Source organism: Rhipicephalus microplus, chromosome 3, assembly GCF_043290135.1.
Source record: "Rhipicephalus microplus isolate Deutch F79 chromosome 3, USDA_Rmic, whole genome shotgun sequence".
Lineage (NCBI taxonomy): Eukaryota > Metazoa > Arthropoda > Arachnida > Ixodida > Ixodidae > Rhipicephalus > Rhipicephalus microplus.
Genome location: NC_134702.1, coordinates 286,346,910 through 286,373,911, shown reverse-complemented (window position 1 = coordinate 286,373,911; position 27,002 = coordinate 286,346,910). Strand labels below are relative to the sequence as shown.

General features: G+C 45.4%; 3 protein-coding genes across 4 annotated transcripts in view; 2 read left to right on the top strand and 1 right to left on the bottom strand.

The window, feature by feature from the left end:
* The window catches only part of LOC119167552 (sedoheptulokinase), a 404,791-nt gene extending 383,036 nt beyond the window's left edge, over positions 1–21,755 (top strand). For both annotated transcript variants that reach the window (XM_075887751.1, XM_037419062.2), the window contains one exon: positions 9,645–21,755. In XM_075887751.1, the coding sequence (XP_075743866.1) occupies positions 9,645–10,096 (452 nt within the window). In that variant the 3' untranslated portion in view covers positions 10,097–21,755. The remainder of the gene's footprint in view (positions 1–9,644) is intronic.
* On the top strand, positions 18,274–19,761 carry LOC119159781 (uncharacterized). Its single transcript, XM_037412633.2, has one exon. The coding sequence runs from the start codon at positions 18,274–18,276 to the stop codon at positions 19,759–19,761; it is 1,488 nt and encodes a 495-aa protein (XP_037268530.2).
* A 141-nt stretch (positions 21,756–21,896) lies between the features above and the next one.
* Positions 21,897–25,987, bottom strand: LOC119167564 (uncharacterized). Its single transcript, XM_037419073.2, has 3 exons — positions 25,512–25,987; positions 23,921–24,614; positions 21,897–22,749 (listed from the first exon to the last, which is right to left on the bottom strand). The coding sequence occupies exons 1-3, from the start codon at positions 25,676–25,678 to the stop codon at positions 22,069–22,071; spliced, it is 1,542 nt and encodes a 513-aa protein (XP_037274970.2). The 5' UTR covers positions 25,679–25,987; the 3' UTR covers positions 21,897–22,068.
* Between the last annotated feature and the right edge of the window lie 1,015 nt (positions 25,988–27,002).

Sequence of the window (27,002 nt, the reverse complement as noted above, 5' to 3'; positions counted from 1 at the left end):
ATTGTTCTATTGCTTAGGAACTTACAACCCCCCCCCCTTATGTAATCCCTTCAGGACCTTAAGGTTGAATAAATGAAATAAATGAAATTAAGCTGTACCTTAATTTCACTTTGTCCATCCGAAATTTTCCGCAGTGTTGCCGCATCAGGCCCTGGGTTCATTTCAATATCTCCACACAACAAGAGCAAAAGTAAATAAAAACTCCGTTGCTTCAACAACAGGAACCGCCGTTTTGTGCGACAATGTACAATAGAGTGCGACCTTACACAGTCATACAACACTTGGGGTGGAACCGGCAAAAGGAAAAGAACGAACTTCTCGTGGTGTGGTAAGTGACTAACCTGCATGAACAGCAAAAATTGCGTGACCGGCTGATTCATCGATGTGCCGGTTCCACGCCCAGTTTGTCGTCTGTCGCTTGCTCCTTTATGTACGGTGCAGTCGCAACAGGCCGCCTCCGGATCGTTCCATTGTTTGCAGGCTGGTATTGGGCAGTGACTAAAATCAGAGGCTGCGCAGGTCTCCATGTATCCTCGGTCGTTGGTAGATTCAACGCTGAACCTTGATGAATCCTGGTTCCCTTGACTGGGTGCTCCGACGTTGCAATGCAGATAGCCTGCATGAACAGCAAAAATTGCGTGACTGGCTGATCCATCGATGTGCCGGTTGCTCCTTGAAGCGCTTGCCTCGTGGGGTGATTAACATCAATTTCGATTTTGCCAGTGAGCATTTCAGTCCCGTGTGTTGTAGGTAATCTTCGACTGCTGACACCACTTCTTGCAACGGCGCATCGAGTTGTCCATCGCTGCCTTGCGTTTTACAGATCGTAATATCATCCGCATATACGGTGTAATTGACGTTCTGTATGGTGTTGAGCTTGTTGACAACCCCGATCATTACAAGGTTGAACAGCAGCGGGGATATTACTGATCCTTGTGGCGTTCCTGTGCTCCCGAGTTTTTTGGGTGGGAATGCAGGTCCCCTTCTATCACTTGTAATGTGCGATCCGTCAGAAAGCTTTTGATGTAGTTGAGGGACTTTGTTCTCATGTTAAAATGGGACATTTGTTTGAGGATGGCCGAGTGGTGCACGTTGTCAAACGCGCCCTGCAGGTCTAGACCCAGCACTGCTATGTTGTTCTTGGTCTTGCTGTCCATTACTTTGTGCTTGAGCAGAAGCATTGCGTCCTGTGTGCAAAGTTTGGCCCAGAAACCGAGCATGGTGTCCGTGCATATGTTGTTCTCTTCCAAGTATTGCTGCCACCGATTCAGCAAGACATGTTCTAGTAGCTTCCCGACGCATGACGTGAGGGATATTGGCCTCAAGTTTTCGATACCCGGTGGCTTGTTTGGCCTTGGGGTTAGGACCGCCTTGGCGGTCTTCCACTGCTGCGGTAGCTTTCCGTCTCTCCGACGCTGGTTGGAATATTTAGTGAGAGCGGATATTGTCGTATCACTTGAATTTTGTAGTGCTTTGTTAGCAATCTGCTCTATCCCTGGCGCCGACTTGCAGTTGATCGATTGGAGCACTGCACGCACTTCCCATTATTCGATATCCTTGTCCAGCGGTGCGTTGTCCATGCCGGTGTATATCGGCAATGGATCCGTCGGTGTCTCCGGGAGGTATTTGGTGTTGAGGCGTTTCTTTATTTCTTCTTCTCCCATTTTCGTGACTGCCTTGTGTAGGGATCTGTTGAGGGTGTATTGTTGCGCTCCCTTGGTGTGTTGTTCGTCCAACAGGTGCCGTAGTAATTTCCAGGTCTTGCCCTTGTGCAGCTGGCCGTCTGCTTCTTGGCACACGGCGTGCCACTGCTGCCCGCAGATCACCTTGCTGTGTTTTTCCACTTCCACGTTGTGCTGTGCGATTCTCTTCCTCCGTTTCCCGTTATGGCGTTGTTGTTTCCAGTGCTTTTTGAGTAAGGTTTGGGCCTACATTAGGTGGGCTAGGTGGCTATCGATTTCCACGCCTTCTGCCTCGGCGTTAATCATTTGCGTTGCGCTTTGGACCGTGCCGTTGAGCAGGTTTGCCCACGCCTCGATGTAATTTGGTTTCCGGGCCGTTGGCTTCCAATTTCTGTCTGTTGTCATGCCAGTCCACGATGTGTTGTTGTCTGCTTTCTTTGATGTTGCCTCGAAAGGGGATCACTATCTGGGGGATCTTGTGATCACTTCCCAGTGTTTCTTCGGTATTCCTCTATTTGGCCCTGAGTGGTCTTGTAGTTTTGACCAGAAAGGTCAGGTCCGGGTTTGTATCCCGTTGTGTTGACGTTAGTGTGTTCCGTGTTGTGGTCTCCAAATCATTAATTAGTTGGTAGCCCATTTCTGTCATGTCATCCAGCAGGTGTTTTATTTTTTAAATATTTTCGGGGTAACCCCAGAGCAAAGCAACCACCAAGAAAGGATACAACAAAGCGGGACACTCACAATATGGCAGTGGAACGCTGATGGCTTTCAAAAGAACGCACAGCTCCACCAATACATACTACAAGCAAAAGACGCACCGGACGTCATTATCGTACAAGAAACACTCTGCAGCGAAACATCAACACTACCAGGGCACAAATCATTTGCGACCCCTCCCCCCCCGCCTGGCGCCCAGGAAACGGGAACAAAGAAGGGAAGTGCTCTGTTCTTACCTCTTCTATCCCCTCCTGTAGTTTGCGCTGTTAAGCACTTTCTTCGTCTACCAAGGGAAGGGGAGTCTGCACCCTGGTAAAGAAAGGACTTATCGTAGTAGAACACGATATCTCATGCCACGGAGTGCTATCGATCAGGTGGCAACTCAGATCGTGGTCGGTAAACGCAAGAAGCACATGAGCATCATAATAGGTAATCCCAACAGTAACCCAAAACAACGCAAGCAAAAGTTCAAGGCACTCATCCAGAAGATAAAGCAGATCGTGGTGGATAACATCAACAGCATCGCGGGAGACTTCAACGCGCAACTCAAGCTCTGGGGTTACCCCGAAATTAATGGAAAACGAAAACACCTGCTAAACTTTTGCGAGGTGTTTTGTGCCAATTGTTCATGCAGTGACTGCCAACGATGAAGAAATATACCTGAAATGCCTGTGTACCACAGATATTAGGTGATCAAGAACAAGCTTTTATAGTGGGTTGGAGCATTAGACTACTCGACAGTAAGATATAAAATTCTTACTATGCAAGCATTCTTAAACATATACAGTTCACACACATCAAAGACGCTCATTTTACGTTTTCATTCAAGAACGAAGTTTATTTTTCGGAACACATTGGTCACGACTACACACCCCGCAAATAATATTTGCACATGTGATGCTACAGAAACTGAATGTAAAAATTAAACATATTGGTCCAGTAAACTACCTAAAGTCAATGCTTAGCATACAATTTAATGATATGTATCCTGATAACGCGAAACAATTGGCACATTGGTACTTAAATGACCAGTTAGCAGATTATGTGGCTCACCTGGAGATAAGCAATATAATTGCGACTGATGCATATGTGTCAAAAGAAAAGGCTGGGGTTGGCACCTTCTCTCCTTCTTTTGACTGGTCTTTTACGATTCGACTCCTAGATTATACCCCTGTATTCATTGCGGAATTATTGGCTATTGTTCTTGGCCTTCGCAAATTGCCCTCAAGTGAATCATCAGCATTGGTCATTAAAGACTCGTTATCAGTATTTTATGCACTTTCTGCGGTTGCATATGCAGAGCTGATGAATACGGTCGTTTAATACCGAAAAACGTAAAAAAACTGCATTTGCTATAGGTACCAGGTCACCTCGGATTATATTTGAACGAACTGGTGGACTCTTTAGCAGCATTATTGAAACTTTTGTTGGAGCACACTAAAAACGAATGGACAGAAGAGGCTGACAAGGACAGCGCTTGCTCTCACAACTGAAGGTGTATTATTCAGAAAAGGTATTTAAAGCGGATACCTGTTCTTTCGCGCATGTCTTTAGCAGAAGTATCCCTGAGTGGGCCCACTATCCCAGTTTAGCCAGTTGCGGCTTACGTGACAGCGCTAAGGTTGTGAAATGCTTGCTTGCAATGAGGAAGAGGTAATTTGGATAAATAAAAAAATTGACCATTTAAGGTATTGCTGGAATAAACAGTGCTGTGTATCTCCCCAGTTAGAGGTCACTTATACCAGATTGCGCTGTACAGTTCCACAACTAAATTATTACCTTAACAATGCTCGATTCAAGCCTTCACTGCTGTGCATTTTTCGCAACTAAATAGAAACAATTGAACACATCTTTTTATTCTGTCGTTGTTACTCTTATCAGAGAAAAATGTTTTTAGTTGCCCAAATACAGAAGTTAGGGATACAGGTAAATGTACCAGTACTTTTCTCACTTGGCGGCACTTCATTTGGTTACTGCCACAGGGATATATGCTCCACTGTGTTTGACTACATCAATGCAACCAAAAGATTACCGTGCTAGTGAATTCTAACCTTTTCAGATCTTTGTAATTCGTAGCTATTTCTGTCAGGAACAATGGATGGTCTGACCGCTTGCTCAGCAACTATTTTCTTTTCTTGGCAGTATTATCTGTAAACTAATTTTTTATTGGCTTTAACTTGATTTTAGTTTCACTGAAGTATTCTGCCGCCCGGTTCTTGGCCCATCTCGCTCAGGGTGAGCGCCGTCCATGTGAGGTCATCAGCATCAGCATCAGCATTGTGTGACGCCTGGTTGTTCGTTTGCTGTTCTAAAACCCTTTGTTACTAATAATAACGCGATTCTATTCTTGACATCAAGCCTGCCTTAGGATAAGTTTGCCAACAATTGGCTTCCGACAAAAGCTACCAACTGTAACGCAGCTTCTTGAGACAATCCAAGACTTTTCAAAAGCAATAGATAAGGAAAGACAGGTTGATGCAATATGCCTTGATTTCGCAAGAGCCTTCAATAGGGTTCCTCATAACGAATTAATTAAGAAATTGAAGCATATTGGCATAAATAACAGTGTAGTAGAATGGGTTAGGTCATATCTGACATGTAGGACGCAGTATGTGGACATAAACGGCTACAAGTCTGATCGTTTACACGTAACATCTCGAGTCCCTCAAGGGTCCATACTCGGACCTGTGTTATTTCTCGTTTATATTAACGATATTTGTTCCGACATTAATCAAGATATTACTGTTAGACTGTTCGCCGATGATTGTTTACTTTATCGAGAAATATGCAACCATAATGATCAAAAAATACTCAGCGATGCCTTGGCATCTATCGAGAAATGGTGCGAAACATGGAAAATGCAAATAAATAAAGAAAAAACGGTTGTTTTGCGAGTTACAAACAAAGTAAAGCACGTCGAAAATTTCGAGTATCAACTAAGTTCCACTGCGTTAGCTACCGTTAACAGATGTAAATACTTAGGAGCAACAATATCTGAAGACCTGAACTGGACCCAACATATCAGTAATATTTGCTCTACTGCTGAAAAGAAGTTATGGTTCTTACGTCGCTAATTAAAACTGGCTCCAGACCCCGTAAAGTTAATAGCGTACTTAACAATAGTAAGGCCTACACTGGAATACGCAAGCATCATATGGGACCCTTATGAAAAAGGATTAATTAAAAACATCGAGCGGGTACAAAGAAGGGTGGCTAGATTTATTCTTTCAAAATAATCTCGTAAAGATTCTGTAACACAGATGCTGCAAGAATTAAATTTACAGCTCCTCGTGAACCGCCGTCGCATAGGTCAGACTTAAATTCTTGTTTCTGCTTTCCCAAAATACATTTAACTTTGATGCAGAGCAGTATCTAATTCCCCGTCAAGTTCGGAGCCTACGAAGTGACCACCTCAGAAAATATCTAGTTCCTCAATGTCGTGTGAACACATATGCATACTCTTTTTTCCCTAGAACAATAAAAGACTAGAATGTATTACCCGATGCTATACGTGATTCTCAAACTGCAGAAAATTTTGAAAACAATGTTACGAAATATTTTCTAAGTGAATCTCCGTAAACGGTGATTGCTGTTTTTGGTATGTGTGTCTGTCATCTTTTGACTATGAATCTATTTGCTGTAACTTGTCTCATGTACGTTGTAGGATGTAATATTGGGAAGTGTATTTTGTGATGTATGTGATGTAGCATGTAAGTCGTAGAACGTAGTATAGTGATGTATTCCTTTTGTATCGGCTATGCATTTCTTTTTTACGCATGACATGACGGTTGTTATGTCAGTTTTCTACCCCACCCCTGTAGCGGCCCAATCGGCCAACAGTACCTGGAAATAAAATAAATAGTTCCCAAGCACTGGCGTTGCTAGGGGTAGAATACTGGGCGGACACCCGGAGGACCCGGGTTTGAGCCCCACTTCCAATTTACAGGGAAAATTCTCACCTAAAATAGTTCATCACATGCAGTCCTATTAGCTCTTCTCAATGTCTTTCACAATGAGAAGTCTCTCGCTGTCCATGTGCCCTGTGGGACGCAGATCAATCTGGGTGGCATTCCGTCGTGCTCGCTGACGTTCTTGTCAACTCGCGCCATGATGTGGCTTTCTTCCGCAGCAGAAGGGTAGCTTGGTGGCTCAGCAACTGAGCAGCAGCCCTCAGCCACCACATTCGTCCCAGCAGAACATCGGGGTCGTGCCGGCCACCATGAACGGCAGCAGCACTCCGCAGCTTGATTAGCCGCTCTGGACGGCACTGGGAACAATAGCACCTACCCGGGAACAGTACAGCCCCAGAGGATATCTCCTAGTTTTCCAGACCGGACGTCCAGCCGTGAACCGCCTTTCCTTCCCGATACCCGAACTTGTTCTTGTTCACCTATTGACTATGGCGCGTGCCCACTGTGGGGAATCGTTGAAGAAGTTAATGGGTTTATTCCACTATTACGACTGAAATTCCAAACAATGGAGAGTAAAGGTTTCTTGATATCAGCGTAACCAACCTTTCTCAAGATCACATGTGGTGGGCAGAAATTCTATATCAAACAGTAGTTGTTGAGGGTCACCTCAGGTGAAAAGTGCTGAAAACGCAGCTTGAATGTGACTGGGGACCCGTGCACAAAGCAGAGTTGACATGCATGTTTTTTACATAACAAACAAATTAAGGAGACAGAAATGCTGGCAAACATAGAACATACACGTTAAACCTTTGAAAACATAAAGGTAATTGTGCTAGAAAATATTGGCGTCGGAGAGTATATTTAAACATGCTTAGGTTTAACATTTTATGTTACTACAGAAATTACGGAACATATATTTAAATTAGGTTTGAACACAATACAGTGAACTAAATTAGTAGTGGTAAGAGCTGATAGTTCTGATTAGTGAAGTTGAGACGTAAAGAAATCGGGCAACTCTTTTCACCAATTTTGCCAAAATCATTACCTTGTTTTTGATATTTGTTCAAGAGATTCAGTACATTGAAAGGCACTGATTATCTGCCGTAACTTGTGCGTCATCGCGTTACCAAACATTTCTCGCGGCTTTTGGTTCAATAATCATCAACTTGTTTTTTTTTTAACTGCAGATACTTCTTAAAAAGCTCCTAGCACTTTCATTTAAGAAGGAGTTGAATGGGTGGTACCGATAAATAAAAATGACGTTTATTACTTCTTGAGTGCGATCAGTATAGGAAACGTCAGCGATGCATCGCAATGCTTTCTTTTGTAACATAAGAAATCTGGGCAGATTTGTCAGTGGAGTTCTTCCTCATACAAATGTGCAAAAGTTCATACGAGCACTGAAAAGTGCGTTATATATTTGCTTTTTGATATTGCTGAGCAGCGCCGCAATAGCGCTCCCGTAGTTGAAGACAACGATCTCGCAAGAGAGTGTGAGCAGTCCACGTCATGTCCGCAGGAGAGATGACGCCTAGTGATTCATGCGTTTCTACTAACTCAATTTGACTCTCACCAAGACACAAGTCTGCTGGCAGGTGGACAAGCTTGTTTTTGTCTGTGTACAAACAGTTTTTGGCTGTTTACAAACCACGTGACTCGACCGAGACAATAGGTGTAGAGCTTGTATGAAGTGCAGAGTTGGGCAGCCTATTTCTTTTGGACTTTCTTTTTCTCTTCTCTCTGTTTTTTTCTGCCTTTTTTGTTCCTATCGTTCGTCCTATTTTTTCCGTGTTGTTTTGGTCTGTTTCTATTTCTTGCTTGCTTCGTCTATTTTGTTTCTGTTTTTAGACGTAGTTATGCCTGCGCTACGCCAAGCGACGATAGCTGGGGCTTGTGAAGAGATCCGCACCTAAAATGATATTCAAAGCGGGGAAAATGAAAATGAAATAGAAAGAAAAGAGCTGAAAATAGCCGACAGCAAGAACAAAAAGAAAATCATCGTAAAGAAGGAAGACCGCTGAGTTCAACCACACTTTCTGGCGCGAATTTGTTTGAATTATTCTTTCATTTCCACCCGCAGCAGTTTTTCACGTGCGGTTTGGCTAGCAGCCAACGACGCTGACAGCGACACGGGAATTCCTGCGACACCGACGTGTTAACGCTGTAGTCCTAATATTGGAGACACAGCGTATCTCCTTGTCGTACTTTTATCTCGATCGGGGCTTCTTTGTTTCTCTGGAGGGGCGGTAGAGAAGCTGTAGAATCTCTATGTGTCTATCTGCTGTGTTAATAAGTACGTTGACATTATACTTCTTAGGCTGAAATACGTGGCGCAAGGTTGACCAAGAGAAAAAAAAAAAAAGACGAGACAGAAAGAGCGCTCTTTCTGTCTCGTCTTTTTTTTTTCTTTTGGTAAACCTTGCGCCACGTATTTCAGCCTAATATGTACCAACTAGCCCAACATAACGTATTATACTTCTTGCCGGTGTTAGCGAATTACCGCCTGCCGAGTTGTCTACGGTTCCGTTCCGTACGTATAGATATACCCGCACAAGCAAATACACGCACAAACATCTCTGCACTTATTGGTGTAAGCCCACATGTCTTGTGAGTTGACAATGCTGTCCTCCAAACTTGGTGCCATTTATGCCTGGCCTTGAAATAATCTGAGACCATAATCGAGCCATTATGCTCGTTCACTGCACCATCGATAAAGTGATATACAACATAGAGTTTCTTACAATATTTACTACAGGGAACTCTCGCGCGGCGATCGTTCAGCCACCGTGTGAATGATAAGCAGTAAACAATTTGTCTTATATTCGTGCTTGCATCTTCGAACTTTTTCTTTTGTGCTGTGTTCTGGCGTTTCTTTCGGATGAAAGATTGAGCCGTGACTTTCGTGAGCTAAACTTACCTGGTGAGACTAAATAAGTTGTGTGGCGAAGCGGAGCTTTGCAGCATTTCCTGAAATTCGTCTTGCGACAAAGCGGCTCCAGGCCACGCGAAGCTAAACGGAGCCAAAAGATTAAAATTTAGACAAATCCATGTACTGCCCATCATTACCATGTTAGCCGGTGCCACAAGTTGCAACTCCTATAGGAACTAGCGCCAGAGTTTCTTCTAATGAATTTTTAGGAAACTATGTGGCACATAAGAAACTACTAGGTCACACCCAAAGGCCACTTAGCCGGGAAGATCCACAGCATGTGGTTCTACTGTATTAAACCCTTAAGGAATTCGCTCGCTACCTGAAGTGCTAGAGCACTTTCTTTCCCTGACTTGAACTGTCAACTACACATCGCTTATAACCTTTATACATCTTGCCATGCAGGCACGGGCATTCCTGAGAATGCCATCTGGGAGAGACTCCTTGCGGCGGCAACGGATGAACGGTGCACAAACGCGCAAGCATCGTCGGCCGCCGTGCCTTCTCCTCCAGACCTCGTGGTGACTCCGACGGTGTTTGGCGAACGTCACATGCCGGGTGCCAGCGCATCAGTGTCCGGGATCGGGCCGCAGTCGGCGCTTAGCCTGGGCGCCGTTCTTCGTGCCCTGTGTCAGGGTCTGGCGAAAAACCTGCACACCATGATGCCCCGCGAGATGCTGGAGCACGCTGGTGTGCGCCGGATCGTTGGCACCGGCAAGGCGTTGACACGCAACGTGTGCCTGCAACAGGCCGTCCACCACATATACGGCATTCCCCTCGAGCTTGGGGGCAAAGGAGACGCGGCGCTGGGCGCTGCACTCGCCGTGCTGTCCCATTCTTCCAGCGGGAAAGCTTAATTGGGGTCGCATGAACGAACAACAGAGATATCTTTTCGTTTTGTTTCCTTGGTTAAGAAGAGAATTCGACTGTAAATCGCAAAGGAGACCGAAAATTCCTACTGCTGTGTCGTGCGTGTTTTTTGTGTGTTGTTTTTGCATTTTCTATTCGCATTCCGCCATGTGTGCCCTCGCTCTTAGCGGCTATGTCCCGCTACGCAGACCTAGGCAATGCGGCTGTCCTCACTGCGGTGCTCGGAATCCCTCTTTAGAATTGTCTGCCGTTTTGCAACGAAATCTGTAGTGCTTACGGAAAAGGCCGCTGGTCAGTCGTGTTACTTCTCAGAGTGAGCGACTCAAATGGGTGTAGCAGCTGGTCTGTGCCACAGTTTTACGCACTGCTGAAGTACAATGCTCCTGCGGCGACGTATCGTTGCTCGAAAAAAAAATTGGGGCAGTGTGCATTTCTGTGAATGCTAGACTATGCTATCAGGTGTCCCTTGCGGCTACAATTAAAGCTTTGTTGCCTCCATATATGCATCAAGTAGAACTCTGCAGGGTATAACTTGAGTGGCTCTGGGGCATAACTCATTAAATTCATATTTTGTAGTCAATGATCAGTGTTTTTAGCGTAGCTTTTATTAGTTCGCCAGTTGTCAATTTGTAGAATGAAAACGAGCGACTCTGCAAGCATGATGCAGCTGTGTGCCATACCATCAACTTCGTGATTTGACAGTTCGCGAACCCTGTGTTCCAGGGCGGTGGCGGGACACAAGAACGATTGCACCGCCGATGAGTGACCAAGTTGTGGTAAACTACAACAACTGCTGGGAGACACGGAAGTCTTTCATGTGAACATGTGAGCGGGCACCCTGGTGTTGTTTCGTGAGTGTGACTCGTTTCAAACCTTTTACCAGACTGTTTGTGGAAATGCTTTATATTCATCTTGCTTCTTGCGTAAATAAGAGGCGGGAGCAAATAATGTGAGATACCATGTTACCATTGTAATATAACGCTGTATGAACAGATGTTGTGCGAAAATATGTTTTTGCAGAGCTGTTCCGAGTGAAGATGACGGTGTTGTTGAACATGTATTTATATTTATTTCAATGCAGCGCTGATACGTGCAGGGAGGAATCGTAATGTGTTAACTTATTTTTCACAGTCACTGGACCTACAATTGGCTGGCACTACCTGCTCAGATTACGTAAAATATCAGCACTATTTGCCCCTTTCACTTTAGAAATTTAAACAAGTGGCTTGAGTTACTATCCAACTAAAAAAAATGTTGTAATATCGACAGGTAGCATTTACAATTATACGGCAAAATTTGAGTTTTTTTGCAAGTTTTATTATGTTTCTTTTAGTCGATGAAGCGAACTATAGGTTGTGTGACGCAGTTCCTGAATCGCGTGAGGCACTGCCTAAACCATTGGGGACCTTTAATTTAGCTCTGTTTTTCTCTCAAGATTAGAAAAATGTAGTGTGGAAGAGGGAGAGAGACAGTATCTAGTTGGAGCACCTGAAAGACGACTACGACGAAGAGCTGAGCTCGTGACAGTGACTGACGCCTCTTGAACCCAGCAAATGGTTTTATTCAATAAACTACCTTATAATTTGGTGGAGGTGCTGGGTAGTCTTTGAAGCTGGAACTACGAAGTCGTCTTTCAGGTGCTCCAACTAGATACTGTCTCTCTCCTTTCAATGTTTTTCAATAAAGCGGTTTATTCAATAAACCCCCTTATAAAATATAAATGTACATGGGCACAAGTGCTTGTTTTTCAAATTAATTTGCCTTTTTGCTCTTTTTGAAGTTGTGTGTGTGTTGAGGGGGGGGGAATGTAATGTGTTTCACTCTTGAACGACGCTTCTTATGAAATATGCCCATTAGAAGGCTTAATGTTAAACAACAGTTATGTGTAGGTCACAAGTGCTGCAGAAGTAGCGTAGATATAGCCCAACATGGACCAGCACAGATAGCAGCACAAGTTTTCAAAATAGCTAGTGCCTTTCTCGGTCTCTGTAAAATAGATGGATGCAGGACAGTATGCCGGTAGCCCATTAGACTACATTTTTGAGAAATACAAAATAGTGTAGGAAAACAAACTAATATAATCGTCGGGGTATAACGTCTCAAAACGTTCGCCGATGTGATTATGAGAGACGCCGTATAGTGGAGGGCTTCGGAAATTTCGAGTACTTGGGGTTTAATTAACGTGCACCTAAATTGAAGTACTCGGGCCTCAAGCACTTTCGCCTCCATCGAAAATGTTGCCGCCGCGGCCGGGTTTCGACCCCGGGCGCCATTTGCGAATCAGCCCCACAGCTCCTAGACCATGTCGGGTGTAGTGAAACAACTTCGAAGCAGTAAAAGTTGTATGCTTCATCGCTTAACGTGACTAGCATAAAAATTTGCTTCACGGAAGAGGCCTCTTTTTATAGTGTAAGAGCTCGGACTTTGCGGTGGTTCTTACCGGTCCTGAAAGCTAGCAACGAAGAGTCACACCAGGTTATTCAGCGGTAACGGCTCTCCAGCTTCGCGTGTGGACACTATCAGATGCCTCGGAATGTTTATCGAGTCTAATGGAGCCAATGGAGCCGCCATCAAGTGCATTTGTTCCAAAACCGAGAGCACCTTCGGGCTGATGAGAAGAATTGCTAGCAAACACTGAGGAATCAAAAAGGACAAGCTGATTCGTAATATCTATGCATATGTGCTATGACACATTGCTTATACGGTACCTATGCGCAACTGATTGGTGTCAGGGCACAAAAAGATCAATGCCCTAATCAGAAGAGTTTTCATGCTGGCCCTTAAGATTCCCGTCCGAACGCTCACGGAAGACCTCCCGAAATTAGGAATCCACAACACATTCGAAGAAATTGCCGAGGCCCAAGGGTTTTCACAGTTTGTCAGACTGTCCGGCACCCCAGCGGGTAGAGTCTAATTCGGCATTCTGAAACGCAACCCCATGGTCGTTGGTCCTGATGCTGTGAAGATGCCCTCTGAAGTCATTGGATGTGACAGTGGATGTCACGCAATATGCATCCAAGCTACAACGCAGCACGAAGACGAGCAAGGAGTAAAGCTCTGTTCACCAGTGCTCACTTGGACAAAGAACAAGCCTGCTTCGTAGATGCCGCTTTGTTTGCTCAAAAAGAAGCGTTCTGGTCAGTGGTTGTTGGCTGTGATTCCGAAGTAATCAGCTGTGCTACCATCCGCATTTTTTGCTCCAGCGTTGTAGAAAAGGTTGCCCATTGTTCTTGCATTGACGGTTGGTGTACATGACACAATGTATTTTGATTCCAAGGCTGCTATCAGGGCATTTCAAATAGATATAGTGGCTTCTCAGGTCCCACAGATCCTTAAAAAAGCCAAAGATCTCAAAAACCACTCATTGGTCTGGTTTCCTGCACACCTTGCACCAACTGAGGATGCTTTGATCAATCCGAAGGAGGAAGCGCATTCGGCTGCACGAGGTTTGATTGACCATGTGCCGAATAACGCGTCATCTACTGGGTGATCCGAGCCTCTCGGCACTTACAACGAGATATAAAAGTACCATTATCTCTCAAGATGAGTGCTGCTCTGTCAAAATCTTCACTGTGCAGGGTCCAAGCTGTTAATTTCAGACTGTTCCAAACAAGAACCTACCCGAGCCCTGCGGCACTGCACACAATATTCCCCGAACGGTTCGCAAGCCCGGATTGCCCTTTGTGTGGCGGTTATGTGAAATTCGAGCGTGTGCTGTGGGGTTGTGCCTTTGCCGGTCCCCCTTTCCAACAAGAAGAAATTAACAAGCTGATCATGGCCCAGGACGTCACACATGAAATCCTGGCCGTCCCAGAGGGCCCCCGCGAGGGCGGGCAGGTTCAACCTGACCGTCCCTGAGTGGGCCTAGCCAGGTGACGCCGACTTGATACGGGTCAATTGTGGGCCTATTTAAGGGTTTTCACTCACGGAAGAGGTCAAAGAAACAAATTGACAGAATGCAAATGACTTTACATTTGATAGGACAGTTCTTTTTCAGTGAGAACCCAGCGATGAACGGGTAACGTGAATCGTCGTTTGCATGTCCTTGCGGTCACCTGTTTTCTATAGGCAGAAATGCGTATACATGCAGATGTGCATGAAAGTCAAGTTGAAACGCAGTTTCTGTTACAGTTAGTTTAATTATAGTGTGCAACCTATTACGTAACGTTTAGGTCACGTGAAGAACCCCCGCGCTAGTTAATTTACGGAAGTTGCTTTACGTATCTGCTTAGATGGTTGCATATACAAATGTTGTGCTTCTAAAGCAAGTGGGATTTCGATCAAAATTAATTTCTACCTGCTTTTTTTCCGCTACCTTACTTACTGGTATATTGTGTAAAATAATCAATATTTACCTTACAAGGGTTCTCAAACACATTGAAAAGTAGTGTAACTTCGCTTTTTATGTTACCAGCTTGACAGAGACAAGGAGCTCGTAACGCTGAAATTCTGGTGTCGGCGCATGTGTCGGTGTCGTTTGCGGTAATCTGGGGGGTTTTACACTCAGATCAAATAAGAATCGAACCTTGAACTTTTAGAGGCACGCAGCTGTTATACCATGGAACGACACTCGCAATTCGAACTACCTGAAAAAAAAACACTTCGCAAATATCTTGTTGTGGAAAGAGTCGCATGTAATATTGCGGGGCATAGAGTCGCATATAGACGTGAATTTATTTATTTATTTAGGATACCTTACAAGCTCAATGAGAGCATTGAGTAAGGGGGGTACAAACTTCAAAGAGTAATAGGGCGATCATCAATAACATGGAATACACAAAAAATAACACAACATCGTGACAAAGCGTATCTAGTCGCTGACACTCAAACAAATGTAATACGCGAATGTTTACCGATATGCAGAAAGCTTGAATAACACGAAATTTAAGGTACATGAACGAAACACAATAAAAAAATTCGGAAGGCGTAGGTATAGAATTTTAAGGAGCAGCAACGGCGGTGCAACTGAGCAACAAAAACTGGGAGAATAACAAGAACTGGGAGAACAATGGCAATAACAAAAAAAAAAATCAAAGAGAAATCGGAAGGCCGAGGTGTACAACATACACACGCATTTTCCAAACACACATACTGCTAGCCGTACGAAGGCGTTTACCAATATAAATTGCAAGACAACGGTGGGTACAGCAAAAACTAAAGAGAACCAAAGAGAAGTGTGAAACTAGGTGAGTGGCACAGCTGCAGCTACAGACATCAGTGAAGTTAGAGCGATTAGTGCGATGAAAAATGATTGCACACATGTTCGCGAAAAAAATCTGGATCGGTGATGGAGGCGATGCAGTCGGGAAGATCGTTCCATAATGATATGGCCTTAGGAAGCGCTGATAAGTTGAATGCTTTCGTTTTGCCGTAAATGCGAGTGAAACTAAGGTGATTGTGCAGGCATCTGGACATGCGCAATGGTGCTGTTAGGGGTAGCGTAGAACGTCTTGTGCTGTGAATATATTTATGCAGCAAACATAACAGTGCAACAGAGCGACGAACGTGCAATGGCGAAATAGTATGTTCTTGTTTTAATGTTGTTACGCTGCAATGAGTGCTATAATTGCGAGATATAAACCGGGCTGCTCTGTTTTGTATGGACTCTAGCTTTGTGGTTAGGTGATCTTGGAAAGGGGACCAGACTGAAGATGCAAATTCCAGCTGGGGGCGTACATAAGTGAAATAGGCGAGTTTACGGATGCTTGTTGGAGACTTTCGCAGATTACGACGGAGATAACCTAATGTTTTTGAGGCTTTCGCACAAATAACACTAATGTGTGCCGACCATGAAAGATTGGGTGTTACATTGACGCCTAAGTACTTGTAAGAAGAGCACTGCACTATTGTATCATTTTTAATAGAGTAGGAATAATTGGAGTTTTTGTGTTTATGACTGAAAGTCATAGCACGGCACTTGGAAAAGTTAAGAGACATCTGCCACACGTCACACCAGTCACTAATTAGGTTAAGATCTGTTCGAAGGGTAAGGTGGTCGCCATCATTGTTAATAGCTCGATATATTTCGCAATCGTCAGCGAATAGTCTTATATTGGAAGATATATTATTTGGCAAATCATTTATGTAGATGAGAAATAATAGAGGTCCGAGAACACCACCCTGTGGAACACCCGAGATGACTACAGAGGGGGTAGAGGCGTAGTTATTAACCGTAGTGAATTGTTTTCGAAAGGAAAGAAAATTGCGGATCCACGAAAATGTTAAGGAATCGAGTCTAAGTGCAGATAATTTAGATATTAGGCGGCAATGGGCAAGGCGGTCAAAGGCCTTTGAAAAATCTATGAATACGCAATCAGTTTATTTATTTTCATTCATATTGAAATGGAGATCGATTGTTAATTCAAACAATTGGGTGTCACACGAGAAGCCTTTCCGAAAACCATGCTGGTGAGGAAAAAAGAATTTATTTGATTCGAGGTGGCGGTGAACATGGAAAGCGATAATATGCTCCAGCAATAGGCAATATGCGAAATTAACAGCGCCATCTAGTGAACGCAGCAGGTACCCTATTCGCCATTTTGATGCTGGCGAGGCTCGACCACTACGCACGGGCGACCCGCATGCGAGCGTACCACGGAACGTACGCGCTTCGACGCTTCGACTGTCGCAGTCAAATTTTTTTTGCTGGCGAAATGCCAGTACACTGCTGTGTACCGCGGTGCAAGCAGCGCGGAGTCACAGACAGCGACGGGAGCAAGGTATGTGGCATGAATTACGTTTTTGCAACGATCATTTAAACACAAAACAGGGTATGGCGTGCAGAAGCTTTATGGGCACATTCTAGGTTGCATGAATCTCCGCGGTGCACGGGCTGCACGAGAGCAATGCAGGACTAACCATTTTTCTGTGTTACTCAGACAGGCCGTGTTTTTATAGGTTTGTCAGCTTTGCGGCTAGGTGTTTTCACTACGTCGGCCCTCTCCACGACAGTGGTGCTCTTCGATTACCGTCTCGAACTCGCAGAGAAGCTGTCCGGCATTCGAATTTCCCTATGGCTTCGGGGAATCCTCGGACTACCCGCGGCGAGTCCGAGATGGTAAATCGAAGAGCCCCGGTGATTCTCTGCAGTCGAGTGGAGAGTGCGCCGCTGCTGTTGGGGTAACTAGTGTGATAGAACCGAAGTGTTAGGACGGGCTGTTTTGTGATGAGATTACACCATGCAGGTAGACGACGTATAAATGTTATTTTTGAAGGTGATTGCACACAGAGACGTGTAGAGCTTCCGCTACTCCGAGTAACATGCCGTACACGCATCCTAGAAAGGCAACTCGGTTGCTTGTCCGCGTTCAGGCTCCGTTGTGTCCTTAAGTACGGTCACCGCGCAGCAATAAAACTGTCATTCGGAAGATGAGGGCTATGCCCACTTTCGAACAGAAAAGTATCTGCTCAGGCGCTTAACTTCAGTTCCCCCAACGTGCGCGGATGCAACTTTTCCATTCGGTCCTCTCTCACCAATATTCCTTTACCAACGAAATAAAATCGAAAAGATAGCGGGGCGCGCTGCCATAGGTTTGGAAAACTGGCACCATGAGTATCGCCAGGGCTTGACTGAATGACGTTCTGCATGAGTTCAGAGCGCGGCAGTTCCATTTATTCGTGAGACGGGATTCATTCTCTCCATTTTAGTCTCTTCGGCTCAGTTGTGTTGCAGCTGTTTGGTTGTGTTGCAACTCACCTCACCTGAAAAATGTTTCATGTTGCATTATCAAACATACAGCTGTGGAGGCAGCCATAACTTAGTTGTACGGGATTCTGCCTTTTGGCTGCCTTAGACTCGCAGATCATAGAAACCTTTGAAGCTACCTGGAGATAAAAAATAACTGATTTAAATTCCCCCCAGTGTCCACAAGTGACTAATGCCTCTTAAGGCTTGCTGTGAAGGGCCATATCTAGGAAAGGCTGCTAGAAAAGGGGAGTGTGCGCAGAAAAAACTGAGGGGGGTGGGTCACATTACAAGTGCATCATTAGTCCTGCAATGCACGTATTAGTGTGACTTCTATTCTTTGTGAGATGAATTTGTGATAGTGCCTGTGTTTGTAAACAACAATCAAACAGCTAAGAGAAACCTAGCTCATGACGTCGCACTGAATGTTTGTTTGCTTATATCTTGTAGGTATCCTTCCACCGCTTTCCGAAAGATGCAATGATATACAAGAAGTGGATTGTTGCGATCAAGAGGGATGAAGGCCCGGAATTTCAAGTCGGCAAGTCAACGAAGGTCTGCTCGAAGCATTTCAGGTCATCGGACTTTATACCTAGCGTTGTGAGTGGCCGCAGCCTCCTTCGGGACTCGGCAGTTCCGTCAGTTATTGCTTTTTCCAAGGAAAAGAAAGAACGGAAGCCCCCAAAGCCACGTGCTTCACCACAAGTAAGAAGCCAAAACCCGGTTCTAGGCCCAGGAGTGCTAGGCGATGAGCTTATGCATAGCCCAGATGAAGTGAAGGCAGCACCGGTAGTTCTAGACGAACCCACTGGGCTCAACAGCTCACTTGAAGGTGAAAATGCACGTTTGGCCGAAACGATAAAACAGAAAAACAACGAAATCGCGCGGCTCCGAGACGAGCTTTGCCAAATAAAGGAGCAGCTTGTTGCTGCAAAAAGAATCATCGGGCAACTGGGCTTCGAAAAGGCGTCTTTGAGTTGCCAACTTGCTGCTGAAAGAGAACGAACGGCTCCCTTCACAGTGGAACGGTTCAAGGACTGCGACGAAGACATGCTATTTTACACTGGGCTGCCAAGCTACAACCATTTCAAGAAACTTCTGGTCTACTTGAACCCCGGTGATGATGGGTGCAACGTTCTACGTTCAGAACGTACAGAAAGCAGTGAACCCAGATCATCGCGAAGGCGGAAGAGAAAACTAAGCACGGAAAATGAGCTGTTTTTGGTGCTAGTCCGACTGCGCCTCGGCCTGTTTGAAGATGATTTGGCTCACAGGTTCTGCATTGCCCAGTCAACTGTGTCCCGAATATGCACATTGTGGATTAACTTCCTGTATGCCAAACTAGGCCTGTTACCTCTGTGGGCTCCTAGAAGAATTGTAGATGCTACAATGCCACCCGAGTTTAAGGAAAAGTATTCATCGACTCGAGTAATCCTGGACGCCACGGAAATACAGTGCGAGGTGCCATCATTCTTGTCCCTACAGTCTACAACGTACTCCCCATACAAGTCGAGCAACACATTCAAGGGACTCATCGGCGTCCTGCCTAATGGCCTTGTCGCCTTTGTGTCAGAGCTTTTCACAGGATCCAGCTCAGACAGAGAGTGTGTGATTAGGAGTGGTTTTTTAGACTTGAAGTTTGACGTCGAAGATGCTGTTATGGCAGATAAGGGCTTTCGCATCGAAGATCTCTTGGAAAAGAATGGAGTGAAATTGAACCTGCCGCCGTTCCTGAAGGGTGGCACATTCTCACCTGAGGAAGTGAAATCTACAAAGGAGATTGCTGCTTTGCGGATACACGTGGAGTGGCGGATACAGCGGATAAAGGCATTTCACATTTTTGATAGACCCATACCGTTAACCTTGGCTCCACTGATTAACCAAATTTGGACTGTGACGGCAATCCTGAGCAACTTCCAGTCTTCTCTCATGCAACAGTCAAGTGGCAAACCGCAACAAGAGCCTTAGATGTGGCAAGCTAAAAAATGACGCCCTTTCCCACGAGGGGATTCCTGCGAAGGATGCGGAGCGTAACGGGGCTCCATCTGAACAGCACTTTGCGACTTATCACAAAGTATATATTTTTGCAATGCACCAATGAAGTGCAAGAGTTTTTTTTGTTTTTTTTCAGTGCACGCACTTGCTTTCACGAGACGAGCCCGCTCCCACTTTAAAAGCTCTGAAGCAACAGTGTTGCTGGTGTCCTCCTGGGCCGGCACGAGCCCCGACCATGGGATGGCTCCTGGAGCGACAGTGTTGCCGGCGTCTTCCTGGGCGCATGCGCAGGTGGCGTGCGGACGACGAGCTATGGAGGGACAGAGCCCAAGCCTAAGATGAATTCGCAGTTACGCTCCGCATCTAAAAGAACACACAGCACTTGGCACGTTTTAATGCACCGACGACTGATGATTGACTGGTTGTGAGGTGTAACGTGCCGACGCTACACAGGCGATGAAGCGCGCCGTAGTGGAGGGCTCCGGAGCAATTCTGATCACCTGGGGGTCTTTAACGTGCACTGAAATCTCAAACACGCAGGCAATTTCACTTTCCGCCTCAGTCCGAAAAGCGGCTGCTCCGGCCAGGAAACGAGCCCACAAATGGAGGATGACTGCAGGATCAAAAGGGAGATGACAGCACGGACCGTGAAACTGGTAATCTGCAGCTGTGTGACTTGAGCACTCAGGGGCGCCACGTGCGCGAACAAAAAGCCTTGAGCAAGAAGGCAATGTTGTGCGCTGTTAAGTTGTTGCTCACTGTGTGATTCGTTCAAAGACGTAACCACCAAACTTGTACTCACCGTGTAAATACTTGTGCAATTTTTTTTCCTGGTCATCTCCGGACACCATTCACGCTACCAAAAGGCTCCCGAACCTGGATTCACAGCAGTACTTTGTCAAGCTCTATCATTATTTCTTCGCTCATTTGTAATCCTTCCTTATTGTTCATATACTGTGTTGTGTTTGTTAACCTACCTCAAGTTGACTCTCATTGTAACAAATCTTGCAAAGATTGACTATAAACTGGTTTTGTTTTGTCCATGTGCAGCTCAATGGCAGAAGATGTGGTTGTGTCCAGTCATGACATGCTTTTGGTTACCACAGACTAAATTTTAAGTAATCTAGTCCAAAAAAATGCTCACAAAGGGATTGAGTGGTGCTAGCATGTACATTATAACTTATTTGGATGAGATAAGAATTTAATTCGCAGCATTGCAATGTGGCCCACAATCATAGCTTTTCTCCCCCCCCTTCCTTTAGGCATGTTTCGTTGCCTTTTTTGCTTTTTTTTGAGGCCGTAGCACTTCTGTGTATCGCTGTGTATCACATGTTAAAACATGTGAGGCTGTCCACCTTGAATGGCTTGAAAGGCGCACTCGCTGCGTGCGGAGTATTTCTCTATTTCAAAAAAAAAGTGCAGGAACACAAAAGTACATGTCCCTTGTGACTCTGTAGCATGTGGTTAAGAAAACTGCTATGTTGTGTTTGCGTCTCTTCCTGCAATATCACTCAAACTGATGCGTTACAAAGCATCACTATGCCTGAAAAATGGTGTTTTTCTGAACTTTCATCGGCGAGATTTTAATTTATTCAAGATTAAATCGAGCGAGTGTGAGCTCACGTACAATATCTATATTCTCTTAGAAGTATCCAAAACTTTTAAGGGCTCACTAAGTTCTGTATGAATACAAGCAACTGGATGCTGCAAGTATGTACTAAGATTCATTAAACACTGCTTAAAAAACCTTGGATGGGAGTCTAATAATAATAGGTATGGCATGCAATCTTTTATCTTTACCCAAAATATGATGCATGAGATTTTTCATTTCCTTATTGTGGTCTCCACAACTTGTGCTGTGGCAATGTGAAGTCTAGTGAAAAAAGTGAATCTGAAAAAATTCTTGCACGAAATCAGCCTGTGTATGTTTGGTTCACAATAAAGCAGCCAATGTTTTTATTTCCACATGTCCGCAAAAGGAAAATTTTTTGTCTCAAGGTATTATGTTGTGTTGCCTTCTTTGCGTTGAGATTTTCGTGCACGTTAAGATGCCCAGGCAGCCAAGACAATTTGCAACCATTCATTACAGGGCACAGTATTGCCCAGATGCACAAATGGCAAGTAAAGCTCGGAGCGTTATTTTTTTAGTATTGAAAAATCCTCTGGCACGAAGGTAGCACCGAGTTACCTCTTGGCTAGGGTGTGCAGGTACTGTGCACGCCTCATAGGTTAGGTGTAGCTTTGGCGCACTAATCAGCCGAAATCTGGAAGCTTCACTGATTACCGCCTGGCAAGATGGGGCAGCATTTGCTCAAAGAAGAAGGCATCAAGCTTTTTGCGCATATCCTCCCACTCGTTCCTGTCGAACCAAATGCGCTCAATACCAATCCACTTTTCCGAACACACGACAAAATCGCCCCACAAGCAGCCAGTGAGGGCCATCTGCCCAAGCACCTGAGCATAATACTCATGGTCTCTGTCCAGCTGCGGTTCACCATTTTCCCCGAACACCAAGGAAAACTTTCTTTTCTTCGCTTCCTCTGGCTCAGAGACTTTCAGAGAATGGGGGCACTTGATCTCCAACACACCATATGAAAGTTCTTCCGGGTCGTACACAAGTCCGTCTGGTGTTGCACCCAACCAAGGGCACACAGGGTCTACCACAAGGCCGCAATGCTGCACTGACACATTGTGCCCGTAGCTGTTCATGACAGCTATATACCTATCTTTGGCCATGTTCTCATTCCTTATGCCATATTGCACCGGACGGACGTGCGTGAGGTCCTTCGGCTCAATGAGGTTACGGAGGCCCTTCTCAGTCCATGCCTGCCGCCTGACGACGTGGCCGAAAGTTGACGCTGTCAGTCGATTGGCCCGTGCCTGTCGCCAGCGTTCACTGAGCCGCTGCTGCCTTGAGTTCAGCTCGAGGTCCCGAGCTTCTTCTTGTGACAGCTGGATCTCCTGCACAATGTGGAAGTAAATATAGCATGAGAAAGCGCTAGAAACTTTTAACGGCTCAGAGCTTGCATACACTGTACTTTGACTACTAGCAAGACCCAATCAGCTTTCCTGCAGCCTAGCTGGTATGCCAATGTTTGTTTTCGGTACCGTGCTGCACTAAGATTAATAGCCAGTCATCAAAAGACAGATTTAGGAGCCACTTTTAGGAGAGTCAATGGCATGAATGGCAGAACAGCAGCAGCAATGAAATTGTGCTTTTTAATAAGAACAGGCAAGAGAGGAGCACAGTTCCCGGTTTTTTAAGCAAAGCTTGGATAGCTAGGGTTCCATATATTTTTTGCATTTGTATATAGAAGCTCATGAGGCTGCAAATGTTTTCAAAGCGCAATACAATAAAAAGAAGTCCACACGTGTGTCCCCTCATGTTTAAAATGGCATATGCGGTGGATGGTGACCGCGCACAGAAAAAAAAAACAACAACGGGGTGTTTGTCGTCCTTGCAAAAGTAGCTAGAGATTTGGGCTTGAGAGTGGCACACACCCCAACTGAGGCATCGGTGTTTGCACCACAGAATGAATGCGCACCTGAGTCGAGCTCCACCACCTGCCGCCGCAGCGTTAGCGCCCGGTCATCCCTATTCTAAAACTCTATTGTTATAATGCAGGTTTGACAAAATCAGAGGACATGCAATCGACAGTGGCCCCAAGTTCGATTAAGTGTAAGTCTTGGTTTACATTACACTGATGCATTGAAATGAATCAAAATACGGATATTGGGTGGTAAAGCTAGCAAATAGCAAATGTTAGCCTGTAGAAGCACATATGAGTGAGACTGTTTAATAACCACACAGCTTAACATCCTTCAAAGCGTAGAACATAAAGCATTGATCTGCACTGATAAAATAAAGCACAGCATTAGTGCTGGGTTTGCCTGTAGTTTAAAATTGCTTAACCACTATCATCACTGGGGCCATTGTCTTGGCATTTGTAACAGTTGGTGGAAGCAAATAGGGAATTCATAATTTTCTCGCTTTCTCTTTTTACAGAGGACTGCATAAGAATATTTCTAGGCTGCATGTGCTCTACATCTAGGTCCACCTAATCAGTTAAAAGCATCAATGGTACACACTCCACCAGTGCAGAGAGAAGTATCTTTTCTATACTGCACTTACAGTCAACACCCTCCATTCTTCAGCCGTGACTCTGCCGGGCAAGGGTGGCTGTGAGGCTCCGTCACTAAACAGAGTCAAAGCTGGCACTGGTGTCACGGTGGCTGCCCCTTGCGAAATGCTGGGTGACATCCACGTAGTGAAGCCTGCAGGGAGTTTTGCCTGCTGGTACGACAGTGCAGACCCCGCAGGCGCAGGCCCAAGCTTTATGTCCACTGACGGCCCCCCAGCAGCAAGGAGAATGGCAGCAAAGTCGAAGGTCCCGAGGCTCTGGAGGTCCTCTCCCAGGCTATGGATCGCTTCAAGGTGTTGCTGCTCCTTTTGCTCCTCAGCCCGCGCATCAAAAAGTCGCACGGGCATTGGCATGCCCATGCCACCCTCACGTGGACTCCGCCAGTCCACGTTCTGCACGGCCATAGGCCTGATGCCTTGTCGTCGGGGGCGCCTCCATTGCTGCGGCAACTCGGTGCATGAAAGCTCTGGTGGTGCCTCTTTGAAGCCCTTCTGCTTCAGCAGAACAAGGAGGCGCAGAGCCGCAAGAATGTGGCTGCAGGCACCACCAGCCCCAGCGGGGCACTCACAAGTGGAATCTGACACTGCTCCACTGTCGCTTTTCAAAGCCAAGCTGACTTTGTACGGCCGCCAACTTTTCTTCTGGCTTCGGTAGCACGTGGCACGTGCATAGACAATCCCGAGACTGTAAGAGCAACAACAACAACCAAAAAAAAGAACTTTGTAAGCTGCACACAGTCAAGTTTGTCATCTTTTTACCGAGTGCCATATCACAAGTACGAATAAAGCTGTCGAGGCACTTGCCATGACAGCTTTATGCAAAGCAACAAGGTTATGCAACCTACTCTCCACAAAGTAATGACTATGTCATTCGGGAAAACCCCTGCGCAGTTGACGTTACAGTGCAATAATACAAAACCTGCATGAAGTGCTTCGATGTGAACAACCTCTAGTGGAACATAAAAAAACACTGCTTTTTATTGACGAGTTGGAAAACCACATGCCAATGCTGCTGAAAAATCTCCAAACCAACATGCACTGAATGAATCAGGTTTTTAAGGAGTCCCACTGTTAACTTACGTTGACACTTGCGGTGGATCAGTTCCGTTCTTTCTAGCTGTCCTTGTAGACCCGTTTAGTCTAAATGTTTAGTGAACAAACTAGCGTACGTCGTGTTTTATACAAAGCAGCATGCGCACTCGTAAAGGCAGCACATTAATATTAGACCAGTAATGCATACGTGCGGACGCGAAATTTGTTTGCGCAAAAAACTGTTTTCATAGTACGAGCGATGTCCTTCAAGGCATGCACACTGCACCACCGAAACAGCTGCGAAGTTCCTGCGCGACCACGCCTGCTGATCGGACGTGCTAAAAATAAACCATAGCCTCCTCTTTCCAAGCCATAATGACAAGTTATCCAAGCACGTGAGCACGCGTAGTGAAAGAAACACGCAGTGACATGACCAACCTCGCCGAGAACGCCCGCACGACGTTAACATCGGCGGCACTATTTGTACGTTGCTCCAAAAAGAAAAGCACTGCATGCTTTCAGAAGGTTACACAAAACGTCGCTTACCTACCTTGTGTCACAGGCGTTGGTCACAACCGACGACGGCAAGGTGTACGCTTCCACGGCGAAGGCATAAGATTTTGTTTGCTGCTTGGATGACGTCGGCGCCTGGTTTATTAGGTCCGCTACAGTGTCGTTCGATATATGCGGCAAGTTTTCTAAACAGTTTGTCCACATCACATGTTCGGGCACTGGGAAACGTCTTGCTGTGCCATCGCAGTAGCTCAGCGCAGTGAAGCGGGTGTTCAGAAGTCGTACGGCCGTACTAGCGAACGCGTTTCCGTCGACCGCTCGCCTACATTAAAATGGCGGCGGGGTCGAAGTGCACAGTGTTGCCAGAGCACAAAGCAATTTCGCATATGGTCTATTTGCAGCAGATTAACGTAAGCGAGATGGGTCTATAATTATCAGGTGAGTGTTTACCTCCACTTTTATAAACGGGAACGACTTTACCCATGTGCCAATCATCTGGAAGTTGACCAGACATCAAGGACTGTTGAAAGAATAGAAGTAAGAATTTGCTCGATACTATTTTTGTGTTCTTTAGTATTTTTGTGTTAATGTTGTCGGGCCCCGATGAAGTAGATAGTTTAAGTTGGTCAATGAGGGAAGCAATACCTTCGACTGTAAGAGCTATTGGCTGCATAAACGCCCAGTCGTAATCTGCGATGAATGGTATGTTGGAATGGTCTTCTCTTGTGTATACTGAAGAAAATAACCTGTTAAATGCGAATGAACAGTCACTATCTGAGAGGGGTTTGTCGTCATCACCACGTAACGAGATATGCTGGCGGTCGGTTCCTGGGGTTAACGACTGCCGAAACTTCCGAGGGTCCGATTTCAAAAGAGACAGGAGATCATGGGAAAAATATTTGTCTTTCGCATCCTTAATTGCAGAGCAGTAGCTCGCCGCACACTCGTCGTACTTTTTCCATGCAGCTTCAGTTTGCCCATTTTTGGCGTTTTTGTACAACCGCTTTTGTTGTTTCCGAGCCGATGGAGTGACCTAGTGAACCACGGGTTCGACCTGTCATTCGTCATGGTAACTATGGGAACAAGCTTATCGACCAGCCCGCAAACTTTGTCCCGGAAGATACACCAGTTTTTGTTGACGGTGCGAGTATCGAACTAGGGCATCATCCCTTCAACAAGGAATACTTCAAGGTCTGAGTTAATTGCTGCGTAATCGGCCTTGTTATAATCTCGTATAATTTTTTCTATCTTTACCTGTGTGGCTAAATGGCACTTCTATAGGAAAATGGAGTAACTTGTGGTCACTTAGACCGTCCCGATAAGTGATTGGCCCGATAGTTTCAGGCGCATTACTTAAAATTAGATCTAATTAATTAGATCCACGTGTAGGTGCGTCAACAGTTTGGGAGAAGTGAAAATCCTGAGTTTATAAATTTATAAATTCTACAGAAGCACAACTAGGTGAAGAGAGAGACGGCCAATCAACATCGGGAAAGTTAAAGTTGCCGAGGAGGTAAACGTTTTCACA